The 20,622-nt window shown below is 42.7% G+C and overlaps 1 protein-coding gene across 3 annotated transcripts; it reads left to right on the plus strand.

Moving 5' to 3' along the window:
* Window positions 1–7,921: 7,921 nt before the first annotated feature.
* Window positions 7,922–19,456, plus strand: LOC127676047 (zinc finger protein 551-like). 3 transcript variants are annotated; one of them, XR_007975646.1, is made up of 4 exons: window positions 7,922–7,982; window positions 8,915–9,038; window positions 15,272–17,302; window positions 17,797–19,456. XR_007975646.1 is itself a non-coding variant. In XM_052171970.1 (3 exons), exons 2-3 carry the CDS (start codon window positions 9,005–9,007, stop codon window positions 16,909–16,911), a joined length of 1,674 nt encoding a protein of 557 aa, XP_052027930.1. In that variant the 5' UTR covers window positions 7,922–7,982; window positions 8,915–9,004; the 3' UTR covers window positions 16,912–19,456. The 3 variants fall into 3 exon arrangements, 1 of the variants encoding a protein (XP_052027930.1); XR_007975647.1 differs by having other exon boundaries at window positions 18,058–19,456; XM_052171970.1 differs by having other exon boundaries at window positions 15,272–19,456.
* Window positions 19,457–20,622: the final 1,166 nt, after the last annotated feature.

Consider the following 20,622-nt stretch of genomic DNA (forward strand, 5'->3'; position numbering starts at 1 on the left):
GTGCCAGACTGTGGGAGTGGGCGAGGAAAAAATAAAGGAAGACTTCCACTAAAACTGCATGGTAAGGAGGCATCTCTTTGACCAGCAGATATGTCAAACAAAACTTAAAAAGCTTAAAATTGTATATGAAAAAGCTTACCCATATGCATGAAAAGAGTTACAAAAATGGAATCATATTTGTGGCTACTCCCAGTAATATGAATATTACTTGCATGTAATATTCATGGGAGTCATACATATCTCAACACATGAGATTACACAATGATTTGTCTCCCTCTATTTATTGGTTACAATGAATATAGCTGCTATTAACAGATGTATACAACTTTTATGAAATACCCATTTGATATTATCTAAATGTTTCTGTCCTCTCAAAATGCAGATGTTGAAACTGAAGCCCAGATGTCCCTCAATGGAGGAATGGATACATAAAATGTGGTATATTCACACAATGGAATACTACTCAGCAATTAAAAACAATGAATTCATGAAATTTTTAGGCAAACGGTTGGAACTGTAAAATATCATCCTAAGTGAGGTAACCAACTCACAAAAGAATACACATGGAATGCAATCACTGATAAGTGGATATTAATTAGCCCAGAAGCTCTGAATACTCAAGACACAATTAGCACATCAAATGATTTCCAAGAAGAAGGAATGAGAGGGCCCTGGTCCTGGAAAGGCTTAATCCAGCAACGTAGGGGAGTACCAGGACAGAGAAGTGGGAGGGAGGTGATTGGGGGATGTGTGGAGAGAAGAGGACTTATGGGACTTATGGGGAGGGGGGAACCGGGAAAGGGGAAAGCATTTGGAATGTAAACAAAGAATATAGAAAATGAATTTAAAAAAAAAGAAATTGAAAACCCAATTTAATGATGGGGACATGTTTTAACATACGCACCATTTGATGATTTCATGACTATGTGAATATGGTAGCATGCTAAAAATGCATGGGATTCTCACCCAACATGGCCTTTGGGTGTGAAGACCCAGTGAATCATGCAGCTTCTGCTGGTGAAGTGCAGCAGGTTGATTTGCAATAAACTTCTTAGATAAATGGAAGTATTTACTCAAATAACAAGGTAAGTACAGTCAACGCCATCAGCAAGCAAAATAGTCATTTGGTTATCATAATCAAATATTATCTGTCACATACCAGATGCATAGCTGTATGCTTTTATGAACCTGTTAGTGCACTAGGTTTTTGTACCAACATCTCCCAAAGCCACAAACCATCTTTTCAATATGCGGTGCTTAGCACACCACTAGGTGAGAGCAATCTTTCAATATCTTTATAATCTCATGAGAATGTTGCTGTGCCTTCAGCGTGTCAGTCCCAAGGTGTCATTATGTGGAATAGAATTAATGGCCTCATAGAAGAGAATATGAGTTAGAATATGACTTTACCTTATGGGGACACATCCAGAAAGTGCTATCTATAAGCAATAGACTCTCACCAAGCATGGAACCTACCAACAATTTGACTTAACTTTATACATATATGAAATAATAATAATTAGAGAAGCCATGAGTTAGAGAGAGGGGGAGGGAAGGAGGGAGGGAAAGAAAGAATGAGAGAGAGAGAGAGAGAGATGAAGGAAGAACAGGCAGGACTACAAATGATGTAAATGTAGTACTCATATATAAAATTCTCCCAAAAAAATAAAAATAAAAATTCTTAAATGAGGAGAAATGTTCATCTCCTTAGCAGAGACTAAGAGGCTAAGTGTGTATGATATTAAATCATCTACTTTGTCTGCTAACAGTCGTTGTGGGAATTCTCTCTCAGAGAGCACATGGTACAATGAATCTGCAGGCATGCCCACTAACAATGCATCTTATCCTAATCTTATCACAGGGTTATGAATCTGTCCTTTTTGGCTAAGCTGTATACACACACACACACACACACACACACACACACACACACACACACACATATATATATATATATATATATACATACATATACATACATACATATACATACATAGTATAGAAATATGTATGCATGTACATAAGTATAGGGGTATATATGTGTATATTATGTATATATGTGTGTGTGTGTGTGTGTGTGTGTGTGTGTGTGTGCATGTGCATGCACGTGTGTATGTTTGAAAGGTTGTATGTAAGGAAGTGCCTCACAAACATGCCTGGCTGCTGTTGGTGCTGTGAACTGAACATTGGCCCTCACTAAGAGAAGCAAGTGCTCTTAACCACTGAGCCATTTTCCTGGTCCCTGCACTTGTCTTCTGGAATACAGTTACTTATCTCGTAATTTCCAAAGGACAACTAGGTGCCTGGTTTTGTGCAAAGACTTATAATGTCATATTTAATGAGAGGAATAATTTAGTTCTAAAAGTCAAAACCAGGCAATAATTTAATATCCTGATGTGCCTGTCATAGTTTCTTCTGTGGAGAGGTTCAGAAAAAGTTGTACTATGTAATGCAGAAACATTTCCAAGGCTGGAGACATCAGGAATATATTTTATTTTCCTAAGAGTGTCTTAAGATGTTACGCCTCATAAGAATATTCTGAGTTGGGAGGTGATGGTGCACGCCTTTATTCCCAGCACTCAAGAAGCAGAGATGGGTGCATGTCTGTGAGTTTGAGGCCAGGGTGGTTTACAAAGCTAGTTCCAAGACAGCCAAGGCTACACAGAGAGATTCTGTCTTGCAAATGTGAAAAAAGAAAAAAATATTCTGGAGGCAGGTCAAGAGGATGTGAGGGAGAGGGGGTAAAAAATTCTGTACAAATAATGTAATTTTGGAGCATTATGCATTTTCTATCTGCTCTTCACTGTGGATGTGGTGTGTGTGTGTGTGTGTGTTTGTGTGTGTGTGTGTGTGTGTTTCAGGTTGAATCATATTATGGAATTGATGACAAGATCTCAGATCTCATTGAGGGGACTGGGAATCTGACTGAAACTTAGCGTAAGACCTTTGCCAGTGGTGGAGTAGCTTGAATGCCTGTTTTGCTATATCTGAATCCAGCCTTCAGATGACTGTTGCAACATAGTTTTCTAAATGAACACACTTGTCTGTGTAAGCAAACAGGCTTTAGAACTTATAGATGCTTCTGCTATACTCAAAATGTCCTGGAAGTTTGGGTTCTGAAAAGTTAAACCAAACTCTCAGAGCACTAAAGTCCCTGGGTTTTTTTCTTTCTTTCTTTTTTTTAAATTTTTTCTAACCCTTTGTGAAAGAGTGTTTGCCTCTGTGTGTGTGTGTGTGTGTGTGTGTGTGTGTGTGTGTTCCATGTGTGTGCAGGTGCCTGAGGAGACCAGGAGGTGTTGGATTTCCTGGAACTTCAGTTATAGGTGGTTGTGAACTGCCATTTGGGTGTTGAAAACTGAATACAGTCCTGTACAAGAACAACAAATGCCCTTAACTACTGGGCTAGCTCTTCAGGCCCAAAGATAAATATTTTAAATAATTATTACATTTATTTTTTTAAACCAGGAATTAAATTGTGTAAGTATAGCCTAAAGAGTATTTCAACGGGAATTTATAACTAGGCCACACCTGGTGATGAATTCCATTTTTTAAGAAAAAATTTAATGGGTATGGGTATATGTGTATCTGTGAATTGTTTGTAGGGCTGGTCCCTGCAGAGGTCAGAAGAGAGTCAGATCCTCTGGAACTGAGGTTACAGAAAGCTGTGAGCCACCCTATAGGTTTGTGGAACTGAACCTGGCTATTCTGCAAGAACAACCAGTGCTCTTCACTGATGACCCAGCTATCTAGCTCAGATCCAGATATTAGGTCTCAAACCTGAAAGAAATAGCTAACTGAGGTGCCTATTTAACATAAGCTAAGTGGAGGGGCCACCGGGTTCTTCCTTAGCCCCCACCTGTTGCAGGGGATGACTTTCCAGCTCAGGAGCTGGGCTGCCCTGCCTCCAGATGCCCTTTACTCTATAATCCAGCCATTTTGTTACATGACCTGTTTTTCTACCCTGTCTCTCCCCGTCTCTCCCCGTTTCTACCCATCTCTCCCCATCTCTCCCCATCTCTCCCCGTCTCTCCCCATCTCTCCCCATCTCTCCCCATCTCTCCCCATCTCTCCCTGTCTCTCCCCATCTCTTCCCATCTCTCCCCGTCTCTCCCCGTCTCTCCCCATCTCTCCCCATCTCTCCCTATCTCTCCCTATCTCTCCCCATCTTTCCACATCTCTCCCCATCTTTCCCCATCTCTCCCCATCTCTCCCTATCTCTCTCTATCTCTCCCCGTCTCTCCCCATCTCTCCCCTTCTCTCCCCATCTCTCCTCTCTCCTAGCATGGCCTTGCTCACTCTGGACTCTGTCTGGCTTTGCTCTCATCATCTCTATGACAAACCTCCTCCACCATATCTAGGAGCAAGGGATATCTATTTTTTAATTTTGTAAATTTTTCATTCAGCAGTATCTTGACATATTTGTGTTTGGGGCAAACGGAAGACATAGTGAGTATATAAATTTTTAAGGCAACTGCTTCTTTGGATGTTGAACAAGAAATATTACGTGGAAAGTATAAAATTGGATCTATGCATTGGGCACAATCGCTAGAAGATAGGCAGGAGAGCGGCGGTCTGTGGGAGCAAAAGGCAAGGATGTCCCTGTAGCTGCCTCTCTAGGACAGGCTAAACATTCTCATCTTCCATATAATGTACCCAAGCAACACTGTTTTTGTCTTGTCGTTAACTGAACAAACAGAAAGTTACAAATTTTGTTACCAATGCTTTTGACTGAAAGCATTTGAACAGCAATAAAAATGTATATTATAGCCTAGACAACAGTTGTCACACGCATGTATGTATGTGTACGAGTACAGGTACAGGGTACAGGCACGGGTATGGGTATGTGTGCGTGATGTACACACACACACACACACACACACACACACACACACACAATGGGTAAGGGGTTGTTAAAGGCACATAGGTGAACCAAAAATACCTGAAACACCATAAAGTCTCATGAGAACTGCATCATGGAGTCCCTGAATGCATATAATGCATATATAAATATACAGATACAGATATACAGGCACACATATGGCTCCTAAACTGCTATATGGAATACGTTTATTTGAATTGTTTTCTTTGTAGCCTCTTGATGTACAACGAACTTCATGGTGTCTGAAATAAGATACCATCACAGAGGTTATCACAGAGGTTAACAGATCCCAGAAACACTGGAATAGCTTTATTTGAGTATCTTTCTCTCGCCAGAAAGCTGTAGTCACAAACTCACATCAGCATGCCTGTTTTCTTTTAAACTAAGTTCACAGGGGTCAGGTTTGGAGGCAGGGTACTTGCCTGGGGAGCGATGGAAAATACATTTCCCAGGATGCAATACGCGAGACGATGGGGGAGTTGAGCCAATGGAAATTCGGCATTTATTTTTATTTCTATTTTTTGATTGTGTGTGTGTGTGTGTGTGTGTGTGTGTGTGTGTGTGTGTGCACGGTATCGTGCGTGCGGTTCGTGTGTCTGGAGCTGGACTTCCAGCGTGGTCTTCTTGGAGGTCGTTTAGCCGTTTCTGGGTTTGTTGACCTAACTGGAAGCTCCGGCGAGGTGGGTTGTTCGGGTGGCAGAGCGCTTAGAGCTGCTCCGCAGTACAGAGGCCCTGCGGAGGCCCAGCGACTCCGCCCACATGCTCCGAGCCAGGCATAGGGAAGAGACCTTGGTGACCTTGCATCCTCTGCAGAATCCAATGGCTGTGACCACTCACAGGAACCTGGCCCAGGTAAGTGCTGCATCCTGCGGCTCTCACCCGAGCGCTAGAGTCCCGGGAGAGGCCCCACCATGGTCTCGAAGCTCCTAGTTGGTGCCCCTGGCAGGAGGCACCTGTGTGCTGGGGTTTGTGAGTGTTGCAGAGATGACGCCTGGAAGGGCGGCTAGGCAGGGAAGATATGGAGTCCTGGTATCCAAGTGTTGGTAGAAGCAGTTGTGAGGTCGATTTGCATCTGAGGAATTTGAGTTTAATTCTTCGGACACCGAGAGCCACTGAGAATTGTGAACAGAGAGCCTGTTCGGAAATAGTATTCTAAATTTTCCTGAAGTTACTCAGAGGAAGGACAAACAGGAGGAGGAGAAATGAGGGGCAGGAAAGAGTAGTGCCACAGGTCTGGCAGCTCTCAGGTGAGGTTCAGAATTGTGGACCGCTCCATAGACAGAGTTGTAGTCATCCCAGACCTTCAAACCCCAAGGTGATCAGGGTCACTGTGTGACTGGAGCCTGTGAAGATGCCCGCGGCTGCTAGATTCTAACATCCTCCTCCTTTTCCAGGGTTCCCTGACTTCAGAACCAGTTACAGAGTTTGGCCTGGTAAGTGGATCCTGCCTTCACCCTCATGCCACCCATACAATTTTGGGGTTAGTGGTTCTTGGTCTGTATCTCAGTGCGCCCTAGGAGCCCTGGGCATCGCAGGCTTGAACAGGTTAGGTACATAACCCAGAGATGTATAGGCTGTGCGTTGTATGAAATTGTTGGCAAGCGTGAACAGAAGTGTAGAAGGTTGCTTCTCTCAAAGAAGTGTGTGCCAGTATGTGCCTATGCCTGAAGGGGAGACTGAGTTACTTAGGCATGTGCAGAATGATCTTCCTTCTCCTTGGAATAAAGATCAGTGAGGTGAAGGCGTCAGACCCCAAATTATAGGCATTACCTGGCTTCCACTGGTGATTGTTGGTGGGTGTCTTAGTTAGGGTTTTAATGCAGTGAAGAGACCCCATGACTCTGGCAACTCTGAGAAAGGAAACATTTAATTGGAGTTGGCTTATAGTTCCAGAGGTTTAGTCTGTTGTAGAAATATTTAATCTCAATCAGGGGTTTTGCACCGCCTTTGATAATTTGGTTCCTGGATAAAAGACAGACAACTTTTATTGTTATAATAAGGCCTAATCAGCACTAGAGCTGGGCAGATATCTATCCTCTGTGCTATTAGAATCTGTTTCTCCATCAATAACCCCAAGGTATAATTTGCCACGTTCCACCTGGGCAGCTCTTAACTTCGGTTTGCCAGCCCTCGTGGCTGTGTTTTCGTGATTCACCTACCCCATGGTGGCTTCCTCTTCTCTTCACCATCTTCTCTCTCTGTGTGTTTTTGCTCAGACCTCAAGCCTGAGAACCCCAAACCTGGCCTTTGTCTCTTCTGCCCAGCTATTGGCTGTCAGTATCTTTATTTAGTCAAGGAACAAGGTCATGTTGTATGTCTGTGTGGGTTCCCTGTGGGCAGCCAGGCCGTGGGCATCAGTGTTTAGCATCACGATACATAGTAAATGACCAAACCTCAACATTAGTTCATCAGTGTCCTGGTGGGAAGCATGGCAGTGTGTATGCAGGTATCCTGCTGGAAGAGCTGACAGGTTTACATCGCCATCTGCAGGGAGCAAAAGGAGACTGTATCGTTGGACATAGCTTGAGCATTGGAGACCTCAAGCCCGCCCCCATGGTGACACACTTCCTCTAACAAGGCCACACCTCCTAACAGTGCTACTCCCTCTGGGTCAAGTATTCAAACACATGAGTCTATGGGGGGCCAAACCTATTCAAAACACCAGTGGGTGAGGTTGACCCAAAGAATAGCATCAGCTAGGATAGCATCATCACAGGGTTGGGGCTGCTTTGCAGTGGGGTCTGTGAGAGGTTGGGGAATTCCCTAAGAACTGTCTGGATCCTATGTGTTGAGTAACCAATGGGTAGGCCAGGGGCCTGCTTTCAGTGTGTAGCTATGGTTATATGAGAACAAATATAGAGAAGTGTGTGGAACAAAATGGTCTAAGTTTTCGAGGTGGAAGTGCAAATTGATGATCTCAAGGTCTTGACATAGTAACGAAAGTTGCACATCCTTGTTTGGTTATATATGGGATGAAGGGTGGGCAGGACTACTGGGCAGTTCTACATCAGCTCTCCGTGTCAGGGCCAGAATTAGATGCTGCCTATCATCCTTCTATGTATTGGTGCTGCACACGAGTAGTGAGTGAAAGTGAGAGCCCAGGGTAAGTGGTACTCAGGCCTGTATTTCCTCATGGGCAGATAGGATTAGATGGGAGATGGGCATGACATTGGAGTTGGAAGGAAATGGATCATAAACTTTTTTTCCTGTCATTCAAGGCCATGTAATCCTGAGGGTGTGGCTGTGGGAATGTAATCATACAAGAAAAGTACGATTCAGAGTGCTGTGTGTGGGACTAGAGAGATGGTGCAGTGGGCAGAAGTGCTTGCTTTTCTTGGATGAGGGCCTAAGTTCAGATTTCCAGCACCCATATAAAGCCTGGGCCCTGTGGACCCTGTCTATAACCTCAGCATTGGGGTTGAGGGTCGGGAGCAGAGACAGGAAGATCCCTGGAGGTCACTGGCTAGCCAGTCTGGTTAATCTGGTGAGGTCCAGTTTTATTGAGAAGGCATATCTTACCAAATAAGGTAGCAAACATTTGAATATGACACCCAACATCGACCTCTTGGAAGCACAAATGTGCAGAGGTCGGGTGAACTAATTGCCCCAGGAGCAGTAAGTAAGGAATCATAGGATAAAGAGGTGAGCCCATATTCCTTGGGTTTGGAAGATTTTTAGCGTCTTCAGGGTTATTGTCTGACAAGACAAAATTTAAGTTAGCCTATCTTCTTTCTAGCCATTTTTCTTCCTAACCAGTATCTGTGACAGTCACAGAATTGATAAGAAGGGGGTAGTAGCCTTCATCCTAGGCCTTGAGGTTATATTTTATCTTTCTGTTTATCTTCCTGTGTTTCCATGGAAGGGTACAATATCAATGGGCAGAGAATGGGCCTCAGTGGGTGAGTGTCTCCTATGATATGGGACGGAGAATATAGAGAGCAAGAGATGTGTATTGGGGCAACAGAATTGGAGTGCTTCGAATTAGAGTGCTGAAAGAGAAGCTGATTATATGCTGAATTGTTTCCATTGTGATAGGATGTTTCCTTTGAGGATGTGGCCATTCACTTCTCCCAGGAAGAGTGGGTGCTCCTTGATAAGGCCCAGAGGCTCCTGTACTGCAGTGTGATGCTGGAAAACTTGGCACTTGTGGCATCTCTGGGTAAGGTCCTCGCATGGCTCCCAGTGTCCAGAGTGGCGTCTACCTTTATTTTTACCCAAGAGTGATTGCTATCTTAGGAGTCATAACAAATCTCAAACTTTCTCTTCAGCATCCTATGCCTTGGTTTCTGCCTATTTTCTGTAGTTGTCATTTCTTTCTTCTTTTTTTTCTCATTGGAGACAGTGTCTCTCTATATATCCCCTGATGTCTTGGAACTCACAATGTAGACCAGGCTGGTCTTTAACTTACCAAGATCTGCCTTCCTCTGCCTCCCCAATGCTAGAATTAAAGGCATGCACCAGGCTTAGTTGTCATTTCTTTATGGCTGCCTTTGTGAAGAATTGCCAGTGTTGTCATGTGCATTCTCTCTCTCTCTCTCTCTCTCTCTCTCTCTCTCTCTCTCTCTCTCTCTCTCTCTCTGAATATTTGCATTTCTCCATGTGTTTGGAGATGCAGGAAAGGTCTTGATTGTTTCGTAGAGTTGATAAGTCACGTTGTCTTAAAGGAGACCAGGCCTTGCAGTAGGCACCTAGGGAAGGGCATGTTCACATGGTATCAGAAGACAGCAGAGTGCCCTCAGTGTTTTAGTAAGGGTACAACCCATATCTCACTTCTACCTTTACTCCACATTTAAAACTTTGGCATCTTGTAGTTGCACCTGCAAGTTTTGGTTCTTGGCTACCTTGATGCTCTGTTGTGTTCTTAGTTTTTGTAACTGCCCACAGTTACATCAAACCGGTTACCTGGAAGAAAAGTTGGAGATGAAATAGAATGGGTTTGTGAAACAAATAAGGAGCCAAGACAAGTTTTCTGATCAAGGCTCAATGTTTTAATGGGGGGGGGGCTCCAAATATAAAGGCGGGGGAACCCTTCCCCCAAAGACTGGAACTGCAGAACCGGTTTGGTTGCTCAACAGGTGGCTAGTGTCTCAGGAAACTGCAGGTCCTTGAAGAACAATGGGCTAGACCTCCACCCTAGGTGGGAAGTAGTGGCGAGCACCGAGGTCTGAAATTCCCACTGGAAGGCTGGGGGGAGGGCACAATTCCTCCCTAATTATTAGTTTTAAGATGAAAATGTAACAACCTGGTGGATAGTGGTAACAAGGGAGAGGAAGCATTGACCTGGCCCTCCTAAATCCTTTATGGTGTCTTTTGTGGAGGACAGTGGTTGTTATTCTAAGAAATGCCTTTAGACACCAACCTCTATGCAACCAGGTTTGCTTCACAGGGGTCTCAGAAGCAGAAAACATGGTCCTCCCCTTGCAGTGCTTTGCCGGGCACCTCTCACTGGTGCCCTTGACCGCTTGTAAGCAGACATACATAGATCTGAGTTCTATGTAGCTCCAGTAGGATGTCCACTTACAGTGGGCTCATCAAGACCACGGTCTGCTAAGTCGAGTAGGATGATAATATACTTGTATAGGTTTTGATGCCAGGGAGTCGATTTGTTGCCAAACACCCTGCACGTGTCTTTGAGCTTTTCCCTGATTATAGTGACTATTCATTGTAAATTTTAGAAGTAACACATCTATTGATACTTATCATGGCATTTGAGATGACTTACTTCTAAACTCTGGACCAGCTCTCCAATAATTTGAATGGTATAAAGAGCATCAACTTGTTATTATCAATGTTATTGACAGATCTATCCAGGTGTGGTTCAAAATATAGTTCAAACTTAAGATCTATGAAAGGTTAATAAGGCTATGTAGAACTTATGAAGGCATTAAAATCTGGCCTGCCTACACCATACAAAATTATTATGGATTCAGAAGGTTGTGTTTTGCTTTGCATCCTGATAATTGTAAAACATTTATTGGCTAAGACATTGCTCTAAGCTTACCACAGGAGGACTTAAGCCTCTGTTCTCAAGTAGATTCAAATTAACTGGCAAAAGACAAATAACTTTACAGATAGTAGATCTTGGACAGTTTAATTTTGCTTCTACCATTGTAGCCAATAAACTTGTGAAAAAGTGGCAGCAGGCCTACACTGGCACAGCTCTTTTTAACTTTTATCACTCTTGATATTATCTTAATTAAAAAATATGGATAAAATGTTCTATAAATGTCTATTAAATCCATTTGGTCCATGACTTCTGTTAGTTCCACTGTGTCTCTGTTTAGTTTGTGTTTCTCTGATCTGTCCATTGATGAGAGTGGGGTGTTGAAGTCACCCACAATTATTGTGTGAGGTGCAATGTATGCTTTGAGCTTTAGTAAAGTTTCTTTTACAAATGTGGGTGCCCTTGAAATTAGATCATAGATGTTCAGAATTGAGAGTTCTTCTTGGGAGATTTTTTTCTTTGATGAGTATGAAGTGTCCTTCAGTATCTTTTTTGATGACTTTTGGCTGAAAGTCAAGTTTATCCAATATTAGAATGCCTATGCCAGCTTGTTTCCTGGGACCATTTGCTTGAAAAATTGTTTTCCAGTCTTTTACAATGAGGTAGTATTTGTCTTTGACACTGAGGTGCATTTCCTGTATGCAGAAAAATGCTGGGTCCTGTTTATGTATCTAGTCTATTAGTCTGTCTTTTTATTGGGGAAATTGAGTCCATTGATGTTAAGAGATATTAAGGAATAGTGATTGTTGCTTCCTGTATGTTATTTTTATGTTTGTGTGGTTTTCTTCTTTTGGGTTTGTAGAAAGAAGATTACTTTCTTGCTTTTTCTAGGGTGTAGTTTCCCTTCTTATGTTGGCATTTCCATCTATTATCCTTTGTGGGGCTGGATTTGTAGAAAGATATTGTGCAAGTCTGATTTTATCATGGAATATCTTGGTTTCTCTATAGTGATTGAGAGTTTTGCTGGGTATCATAGTCTGGGTTCACATTTGTGTTCTCTTTGGGTCTGTATGAGATCTGTACAGTATCTTCTAGCTTTCATGGTCTCTGGTGAGAAGTCTGGTGTAATTCTGATATGTCTGCCTTTATAAGTTACTTGCCCTTTTTCCCTTACTGCTTTTAATATTCTTTCTTTGTTTAGTGCATTTGGTATTTTGATTATTATGTGATGGGAGGACTTTCTGTTCTGGTCCAGTCTTTTTGGAGTTCTGTAGGCTTCTTGTATATTCATGGGCATCTCTCTCTTTAGATTAGGGAAGTTTTCTTCTACAATTTTGTTGAAGATATTTACTAGCCCTTTAAGTTGTAAATCTTCACTCTCATCTATGCCTTTAATCCTTAGGTTTGACTTTCTCATTGTGTCCTGTATTTCCTAGATGCTTTGGGTTACAAGCTTTTTGCATTTTTTTTGACTGTTGAGTCAATGTTTTCTATGGAATCTTCAGCATCCGAGACTCTTTATTCTATCTCTTATATTCTGTTGTTGATGCTTGTGTCTCTGACTCCTGATTTCTTTCCAAGGTTTTCTATCCCTTTGTGATTTCTTTATTGTTGCTACTTCCATTTTTAGCCCCTGGATCCTTTTGTTCAGTTCGTTCACTTGTTTGTGTTTTCCTGAAATTCTTTAAGGGATTTTTGTGTTTCCTCTTTAAGGGCTTCTACTTGTTGACCCATGTTCTCCTGTATTTCTTTAAGGGAGTTATTTATGTCCTTCTTGAAGTCATCTATCAGCATCACGAGATGAGATTTTAAATCCAACTCTTGCTTTTCTTGTGTGTTGGGGCATCCGGGACTTGCTGTGGTGAGAGAACTGGGTTCTGATGTTGCCTTGTGGCCTTGGTTTCTGTTGGTAGGGTTCTTGTGCTTGCTTTTCACCCTCTGGTTATTTCTCCTGTTAGTTGGTCTCACCTGACCGGCTGGCGCTTGTCCCTCCTATGGGCCTGTAAGGCTGTGTCCCTACTCCTGGGAGACCAACTATCTCTGGCAGGGTCTGCGCACAGAAGGCTGTGGGGCGCCTGACATGCAAATGGTGACCAAAGACTCCTGTCCAGCTGCCCCACTAATCATATGTCCTGTGTTCTCTTAGCTGTTCCCCTCTAGAGAGATATTGGAGAGAAAGTGGAGCACTTAACCTCCATGCTCAGAAGTGGAGGCACTGCTGGGAGATCACTCTCTCCCTGTGGGCTGTGCACAGAAGGCTGTGGAGTGCCTGGCTCTCTGGGGCAAATGGCAACAAAAGGCCAAATCGATCCATTCTTATCTCCTTGTACAAAGCTCAACTGCAAGTGGATCAAGGACCTGCAGATTATACCAGACTCACTGAAACTAAAAGAAAAGAAACTGGGGAAGACCCTTGAGGACATGGGCACAGGGGAACATTTCCTGAACAGAACACCAATAGCTTATGCTCTAAGATCAAGAATTGACAAATGGGACTTCATAAAATTACAAATTTTCTGTAAGGCAAAGGACACTGTTAAAAGGACAAAACAGTAACCATCAAATTGGGAAAAGATCTTTACCAACCCTACATCCAACAGAGGGCTAATATCCAATATATACAAAGAATTAAAGAGGTTAAACTCCAGAGAAACAAATAACACTATTAAAAAATGGTATACAGAGCTAAACAGAGAATTTTCAACTGAGAAATATGGAATGGCTGAGAAGTACCTAAAGAAATGTTCAGCATCCTTAGTCATCAGGGAAATGCAAATCAAAACAACCCTGAGATTTCACCTCACCTCAGTCAGAATGGCTAAGATCAAAAACTCAGGAGAAAGCAGGTGTTGACAAGGATGTGGAGAAAGAGGAACACTACTCCACTGCTGGTGGGATTGCAAGATGGTACAACCACTCTGGAAATCAGTTTGGCGGTTCCTCAGGAAATTGGGCATAATACTACCAGAGGACCCTGCTATACCATACCTGGGCAAATACCCAGAAAATCCTTCAGCATGTAATAAGGACACATACTCTGCTATGATCATAGCAGCCCTATTTACAATAGCCAGAAGCTGGAAAGAACCCAGATATCCCTCGACGGAGGAATGGATACAGAAAATGTGGTACATTTATACAATGGAGAACTACTCAGCTATTAATAACAGTGAATTTATGAAATTCTTAGACAAATGGGTGGAACTGAAAATATCCTGAGTGAGGTAACCCAATCACAAAAGAACACACATAGTATTCACTCACTGATAAGTGTATATTATCCCAGAAGCTTGGAATTCCCAAGACACAATTCACTGATCAAATGAAGCTCAAGAATAAGGAAGATCAAAGTATGGATACTCTGGTTCTTATTAGAAGGGGGAACAAAATATCCACAGAAGGAGATGCAGAGACCAAGGGTTGAGCAGAGTCTGAGGGAAAGGCCATGCAGAGACTGCCCCACCTAGTGATCCATCCCATATACAGTTACCAAACCCAGACACTGTTATTGATGCCCACAAGTACTTGCTAACTGGAGCCGGATATAGCTGTCACCTGGGAGGCTCTGCTAGTGCATGACAAATACAGAGGGGGACACTCTCAGTCTGCCATTGAAGTGAGCACAGGGTCCCCAATAGAGGAGCTAGAGAAAGGACCCAAGTAGTTGAAGGGGTTTGCAGTGTTGTACGTGGAACAACAATATGAGCCACCCAGTACTCCCAGAGATTCCAGGGACAAAAACCATCAACCAAAGAGTTCGCATGGAGAGACCCATGGATCCAGATACATAGGCAGCAGAGGATGGCCTTGTTGGACATCAAAGGGAGGAGAGGCCCTTGGTCCTGGGGAGGCTTGATGCCACAGTGTAGGGGAATATCAGGACAGGGAAGCAGGAGGGGGGTTGATTGGGGAACAGTGGGAGGGGAGATGGGTTATGGGATTTTCAGGGGGGGGGGACCAGGAAAGGAGACAACATCTGAAATGTAATAAAGAATATATCTGATAAAAAATCCTTGATCACTAGCTTCATCTGGGGACTTCAGCTCAGTGTAGACACATCCCCAATAGACGCATCCTGGTGAAGGCTGTTGGCTGAGGAATTGCTTGGAGAGCCTGTTGGTGTTTTCCTGCACCTTATTCCCATGTGTTTTGTCTGGTGTAATAAACCCATTATGTATTTGAAAACAGCTCCCTTAGTATGTCTGCAACTCATTTGTTCTTAGAACATTCCAGTGCTTTCATTTTCTCTTCTCCATTATTTTTTCTGTGATAATCCCTTGTCTATGTAGCACAGGCTAATCTCAGACTTATCAGCCCCTTTGCGTCAGATCCCCAAGTATTTAGAATGGTATGTTGTTGCTTTTTGTGTCTAGCTTACATTTGTGATGTGAGTTTCCCTCTCTAGGATTATTTCATTAGCATCTCAACATGTATTTTTCTGATTTCAGGTTCCTGTACTGGAAAGAGGGGTGAAGACGTAACTTGTGTGCATAATGTGCCTGTAGAAGGGGTGGTGTGTGAGACAAGGCCATCTCCCGAGGAGAGTCATCTTGAGATACGTGCTTCAGCTTTAGAAGACGTTTTGCCTCAGACTGAGTTCCTGAGCACATACCCCGTGCAGACATTGTGCTTGAGCAGAACAGGTTCCAGTTTTAATGAAGAGAATAACTGTCACTGGAGGAGTTACAGTGGAGTAAAGTCCTATGAAGGGGATCCTCACAGGACTTCCGCTGTGCCAAGCTGCAGATCCCATGTATTGACCAGGCCATTCATCTGTGGAGAGGATGGGGAGGAGGCCGTCTCCTCCACAGGCTGCGGTCAACAGCAGGCTGCTTGCAGTAGTGAACAGCCCTCCACAGCCTGTCTTCAGCAGCAGGCCACTTGTAGAAGCGAACAGCTTTACAGCAGTGGTGAGTATGGGGAAGTGCTTTTGAATGGAGAGAGGCATTGTAAGGATGGTGAATGCCAAAAAGGTTCAAGCTGCAAACATGCCCCTGCTCAGTGTCCCAGTACCTTCTCTGAGAAAAGGCCGGCTGAGAATAGCAAGTATGAGAAAGCCTTCTCCTGCAATTACAAACGTGCTCAGCACCAGGACAGTCACTCCGGACAGAGGACCCATGAGCACTGTCAACATGAGAAGTCCTTCAGCAAAAAGTGCCGTCTCAATACACGAGACAGAATTCATCCTCAAGAAAGGCCCTATAAATGTACTGAATGTGGAAAAGCCTTTATCTATAAATCTGAACTCATTTACCATCAGAGACATCACACTGGTAGAGTACATTATGAGTGTGTGGAATGTAGAAAATCCTTCACGTACAAATCCAATCTCACCGAACACCAGAGAATCCACACTGGAGAAAGGCCTTATCAATGCGAACAATGTGGAAAATCTTCAGACAAAACTCTAGCCTCTTTAGACACCACAGAATTCATACTGGAGAAAGGCCGTACGAGTGCTTTGAATGTGGGAAATCCTTTAGACAGATCTTTAATCTCATCAGACACAGGCGAGTCCACACTGGAGAAATGCATCACTAATGTGGTAATTGTGGGAAAGCCTTTAGCTGCAAAACTGAACTCACTCAACACGAGCGAATTCACAGTGGAGAAAAGCCGTATGAGTGTAGTGATTGTGGAAAATACTTCAGGCAGTTCTCCAACCTCATTCGACACCGGAGAGTGCACACTGGTGACAGGCCTTATAAGTGCAGTGAATGTGAGAAATCCTTCAGTCGCAAATTCATCCTCATCCAGCACCAAAGAGTTCACACTGGAGAAAGGCCTCACAAATGTGGGGAATGTGACGCATCCTTCACCCGAAAATCTGACCTCTTTCAGCACCAGAGAATCCACAGTGGCACGCGACCTTATGAGTGTGAAGAATGTGGGAAGTCATTCAGACAATGTTCTAGCCTCATCCAGCACCGGAGAGTTCATACCGGAGAGAAGCCTTATGAGTGTGTCGAATGTGGGAAAGCCTTTAGTCAGAGTGCTAGCCTCATTCAACACCAGAAACTGCACACTGGAGAAAAACCTTATGAGTGTAGTGAATGTGGGAAGTCCTTTAGTCAGAGTGCTAGCCTGATTCAACACCAGAGAAGCCACAGTGGAGAAAAGCCTTATGAATGTAGTGAATGTGGCAAACCTTTCACCCATAAGTCTGACCTGATTCAGCACCAAAGGGTTCATACCGGAGAAAGACCTTATGAGTGCCATGACTGTGAGAAATCCTTTAGCCGTAGATCGAATCTTGTCAGACACCAGCAAGTTCACACCTAAGAAGACTCTTTATCATGTAAGAATTGTGCTGCTAAGGGTGTTCTTTATCGTGTCTAGGGGAGGCGTACACAGGTGGAAAGTGCTTAAAGATTTATGCCTGCCCCCAATTGGACAGAGGTTGGACGTGTGCAGCCTTGTGAGTTTTGCCTTTACAAGCAGCTGACTAATAATTTGTGGCCATTCTCTGGGAATCCCAGGTATGGATCTGGCCGGTGTACATCATCCTGACCAGTATTTAATACTTCTTTCAGATTCGGCTCAAAAGTAGAAAAGTGCTGTTTAACAGGTGTAGTAACACTGGAGAAGACTCACAGCCCTCTCTGAGTTCAGAGATTATTTATCTGGGCTTCAGAAGTGGAAGTTATTTCAAATATGTGGGAAACTTTGAGAAGACTCATTACAGTTTTTAGATGTCCAGGGCCATGTCCTGATTTAGGTCATTCGCAGTATCTGTGATAGAAACCCTGTCACTCTTACCACTTAGAAGATTATGAGTCTGATTATCCCTGCTAAGTGCTTAGAGGTACAGACCTCTCTGCTCTGCTCTGGCTTTAGCCTTGAAAACCCTTTTCCTTTTTAGAGCAGCAATCTTATTTAGAAAGTGTGGTCTGAGTTGTACTTTCAACTTTTCTAGGAAAGATCACCTTGTTCAGGACAGGTTTTGTTCTCACACTGCTCTGATTATTTCCAGGCTGGAACTCACCAACTTGTGAAATACTTGCTGCACATTACTCTGGCCTAACTTTTGAAAAGGGAGTTTGTTTATGCTCCTTTGATCTGGAAGGTTCTGTGCATTCTGTGGCATGACTTGTCAGGTGACCTGTGATGTCAGCATGGAGGGTGGACCAATTCCATAGATATCTCCATTTTGTTTTAGAAGGTATGGTAGAGCTGCAAGAAGCAGCTGCGTGGAGTATTAGTCTAATTTTCATGGCTGCTCCTGCCCTCACAGGAAAGACTGCTGGGTTTTGGGTTCCTGACTTACTGAAGGTACTATGATTTTGGGGAGGCAAGAAGTCTTCATGAAGAGGAGTGTTATGACAACCCCAGGTATTCCCGCGCCGCCTGAACAATTGGATTCACTTTCCACCGGGATGTCACATAATTCCTAGCGTTGTTGAAGGTAATCTCTTCAGCAAGGTTTGCAATGGAGCCATTTGCTATGTGTGAAGCAGTGCATAGGGTAGTGATTGGGACAGGGACTGAGTTAATGGATATGAAAATAATCCTGCATTTCTTTATTGTGCGTATGTGTGGCTTGGCGTACACGGACTGTGGTTCACGTGTGGCGGTCAGAAGGCAGCTTTTGGAGTTGATTCTAGTCTACCATGTGGGCTCCGTGATTGGATCAAGGTCATCAGGCTCTTGGCAAATGTTTTAACCGGCTGAGCTATCTCTCTGACCCTGGAACGTGCTTCTGTTAAAACTTCACCCATAGATGTTCCAGTGATTTTGTGTGAGTTGACAAATACACAAGATTTTTATAGCTATTTCCTGTGGCTGTGAGCTTTTGTCAGAGAAAACACTGAGATGATTTTTGTGGATTCCTCTGTCCCTCTGGCTCTGGCATTGGCAGAGCCGTACAGTCAGAAAAACAAGGGGAGGAAGGTGATTTTGTGAAGAGGGGTATAATTCTGACTTGTCATTTGAAGGGCAGTAACTTTTATTACTTACCAAGATTGTCTGTCAGTAGAGCTGTGACTCTCAGATTCTCAGAAGACAGATGACAGAATCCACACCAGGTTGTGAAAAGTTTTGAGAACAGCAGGATATCTAGATATACTGTTTTGTGCTACTTTTTACAGCATTATTTATGTATCGTCTGGATGATTGATACTTCAAGGGCATAGCATGGCACTGTGGCATATGCCTACAGTTCCAATTTCTAGAAAAGGCTGAGGAATGAGGAGTCCATGAGCCCAGGAGTTTGTAGCTCAGTGGGGGCAACATAGCATGACTCTATCTAAAAACAACAGGTCAATTTGGTAAAGTCTTGAAATCATTACAGTTATGAAAATGAATTTGCCTCTCATCTGTATATTTGCAACATGCCCCTTTATATTTTCTACCTCTCCTGGAAACCAGTGATTTTTGTTTTTAATTTAAACTTTATTTTTAGACGTATGGGTATTTTCTCTGCATGAATATATATGTACCTAGTGCTTGGGGAGGCCAGAAGAGGGAGAAGGATCTCCTGGCACTGGAGTTACAGATAGCTGTGGGCAACCATGTGGGTACTGGGAACTGAGTCCATGTTTCTAGTGGTCTTAACTGCTAAGCCATCTCTTTAGATCCTGCTTTGTCTTAAACAACAGGTTAGTTTACATCATTTAGAATTTTAAATTATTGCCATCAAAACATATATGCATATATATATATATATATATATATATATATATATATATATATGTTGTATAATTATTTGAAGATTCAACAGTGATGCTCATATAAAAAGTTGTTACTGTTGCTGAATAGTGTTTTGTAAGTATCAACTACTGCTTGTTTATCTATTAATTTATTTAGAAATTTTTTGTAGGCTTTTCATATGACAACTAAAGCTGCTGTGAATATGTCAGAGTCTTTATATAGCTATGCATTTTAAGCACCTTGTGTTAATGACCCAAATTGTAATACAGGAGTTACAGGTGAACATTTTAAGGACAGTTTAGGCAATGCCAGCTGTGATGCTTGCCCCGTCTTGCATTCTCACCAGCAGAACATAAAAGTGGCTGTTCCTCTCCACTCTGGCGTATTCATCATGTAAGATATCGCCCCACTTGGGAAGTCTACTGTGGCATTTCACTGTGTGTTTAATTGTATTTCCTTAAGAATTCGAAATAAAACACTTTTTTTCATGTGCTTAATTGCTGCTTATATATCTTTAAAAATGACTATTCATGTATTTTCTTATTTTCCTTCAGTGAAATTATTATTATTATTATTATTATTATTATTATTATTATTATTATTATTCATTATGTTAAGACCATGTCTCTCTATGTAGTCCTGGCTATTCTGGAGTGTGCTATGTATACTGGGTTGGACTAGAACTCTCAGAGATTCTCCTGCCTCTGCCTCTGCCTCTGTTTCCCAAGTGCTGAAATTAAAGCCTCGTGACACCAAGCCAAGCCCAGATCCAGATAGGACAGTGTAACAACAAAGATACACAGGATTTTGCTCATGGTTTAGCATTATGAATGGTATTTTGTCATGTAGAACAATTGCTTTTGAATACTGGAAAAAATTTTTCTTTAAAGTTTTTGTTATATGTACAGTGAAATGCCTATGTTGACCATAGATAAGTTTAACATACATTTTAAACAGGCCACCCATCGGTTTCTTAAGTTAAAACTATATTAAGCTCAGGTTTGTGGCCTTTCCCAGTTTCCTTCTGTCAGTTCTGCTGAGATGTCCATGCACTCTGGGAGAGTGTGTAGTAACAACTTTTTATGACTTCTGTTTCCAGCATATTGACTGAATTGCTGCAGATGGCCCCAAGATACAGGTATTAATTAAA

The sequence above is a fragment of the Apodemus sylvaticus genome, assembly GCF_947179515.1.
Source record: "Apodemus sylvaticus chromosome 5 unlocalized genomic scaffold, mApoSyl1.1 SUPER_5_unloc_1, whole genome shotgun sequence".
Classification (NCBI taxonomy): Eukaryota; Metazoa; Chordata; class Mammalia; order Rodentia; family Muridae; genus Apodemus; species Apodemus sylvaticus.

Bases quoted from the DNA above. Each gene is read 5' to 3' on its own strand.
- LOC127676047 (XM_052171970.1), top strand. From the start codon at position 9,005: ATGCTGGAAAACTTGGCACTTGTGGCATCTCTGG. The intron at 9,039-15,271 runs GTAAGGTCCTCG...TTCTGATTTCAG, and splicing joins GGCACTTGTGGCATCTCTGG to GTTCCTGTACTGGAAAGAGG.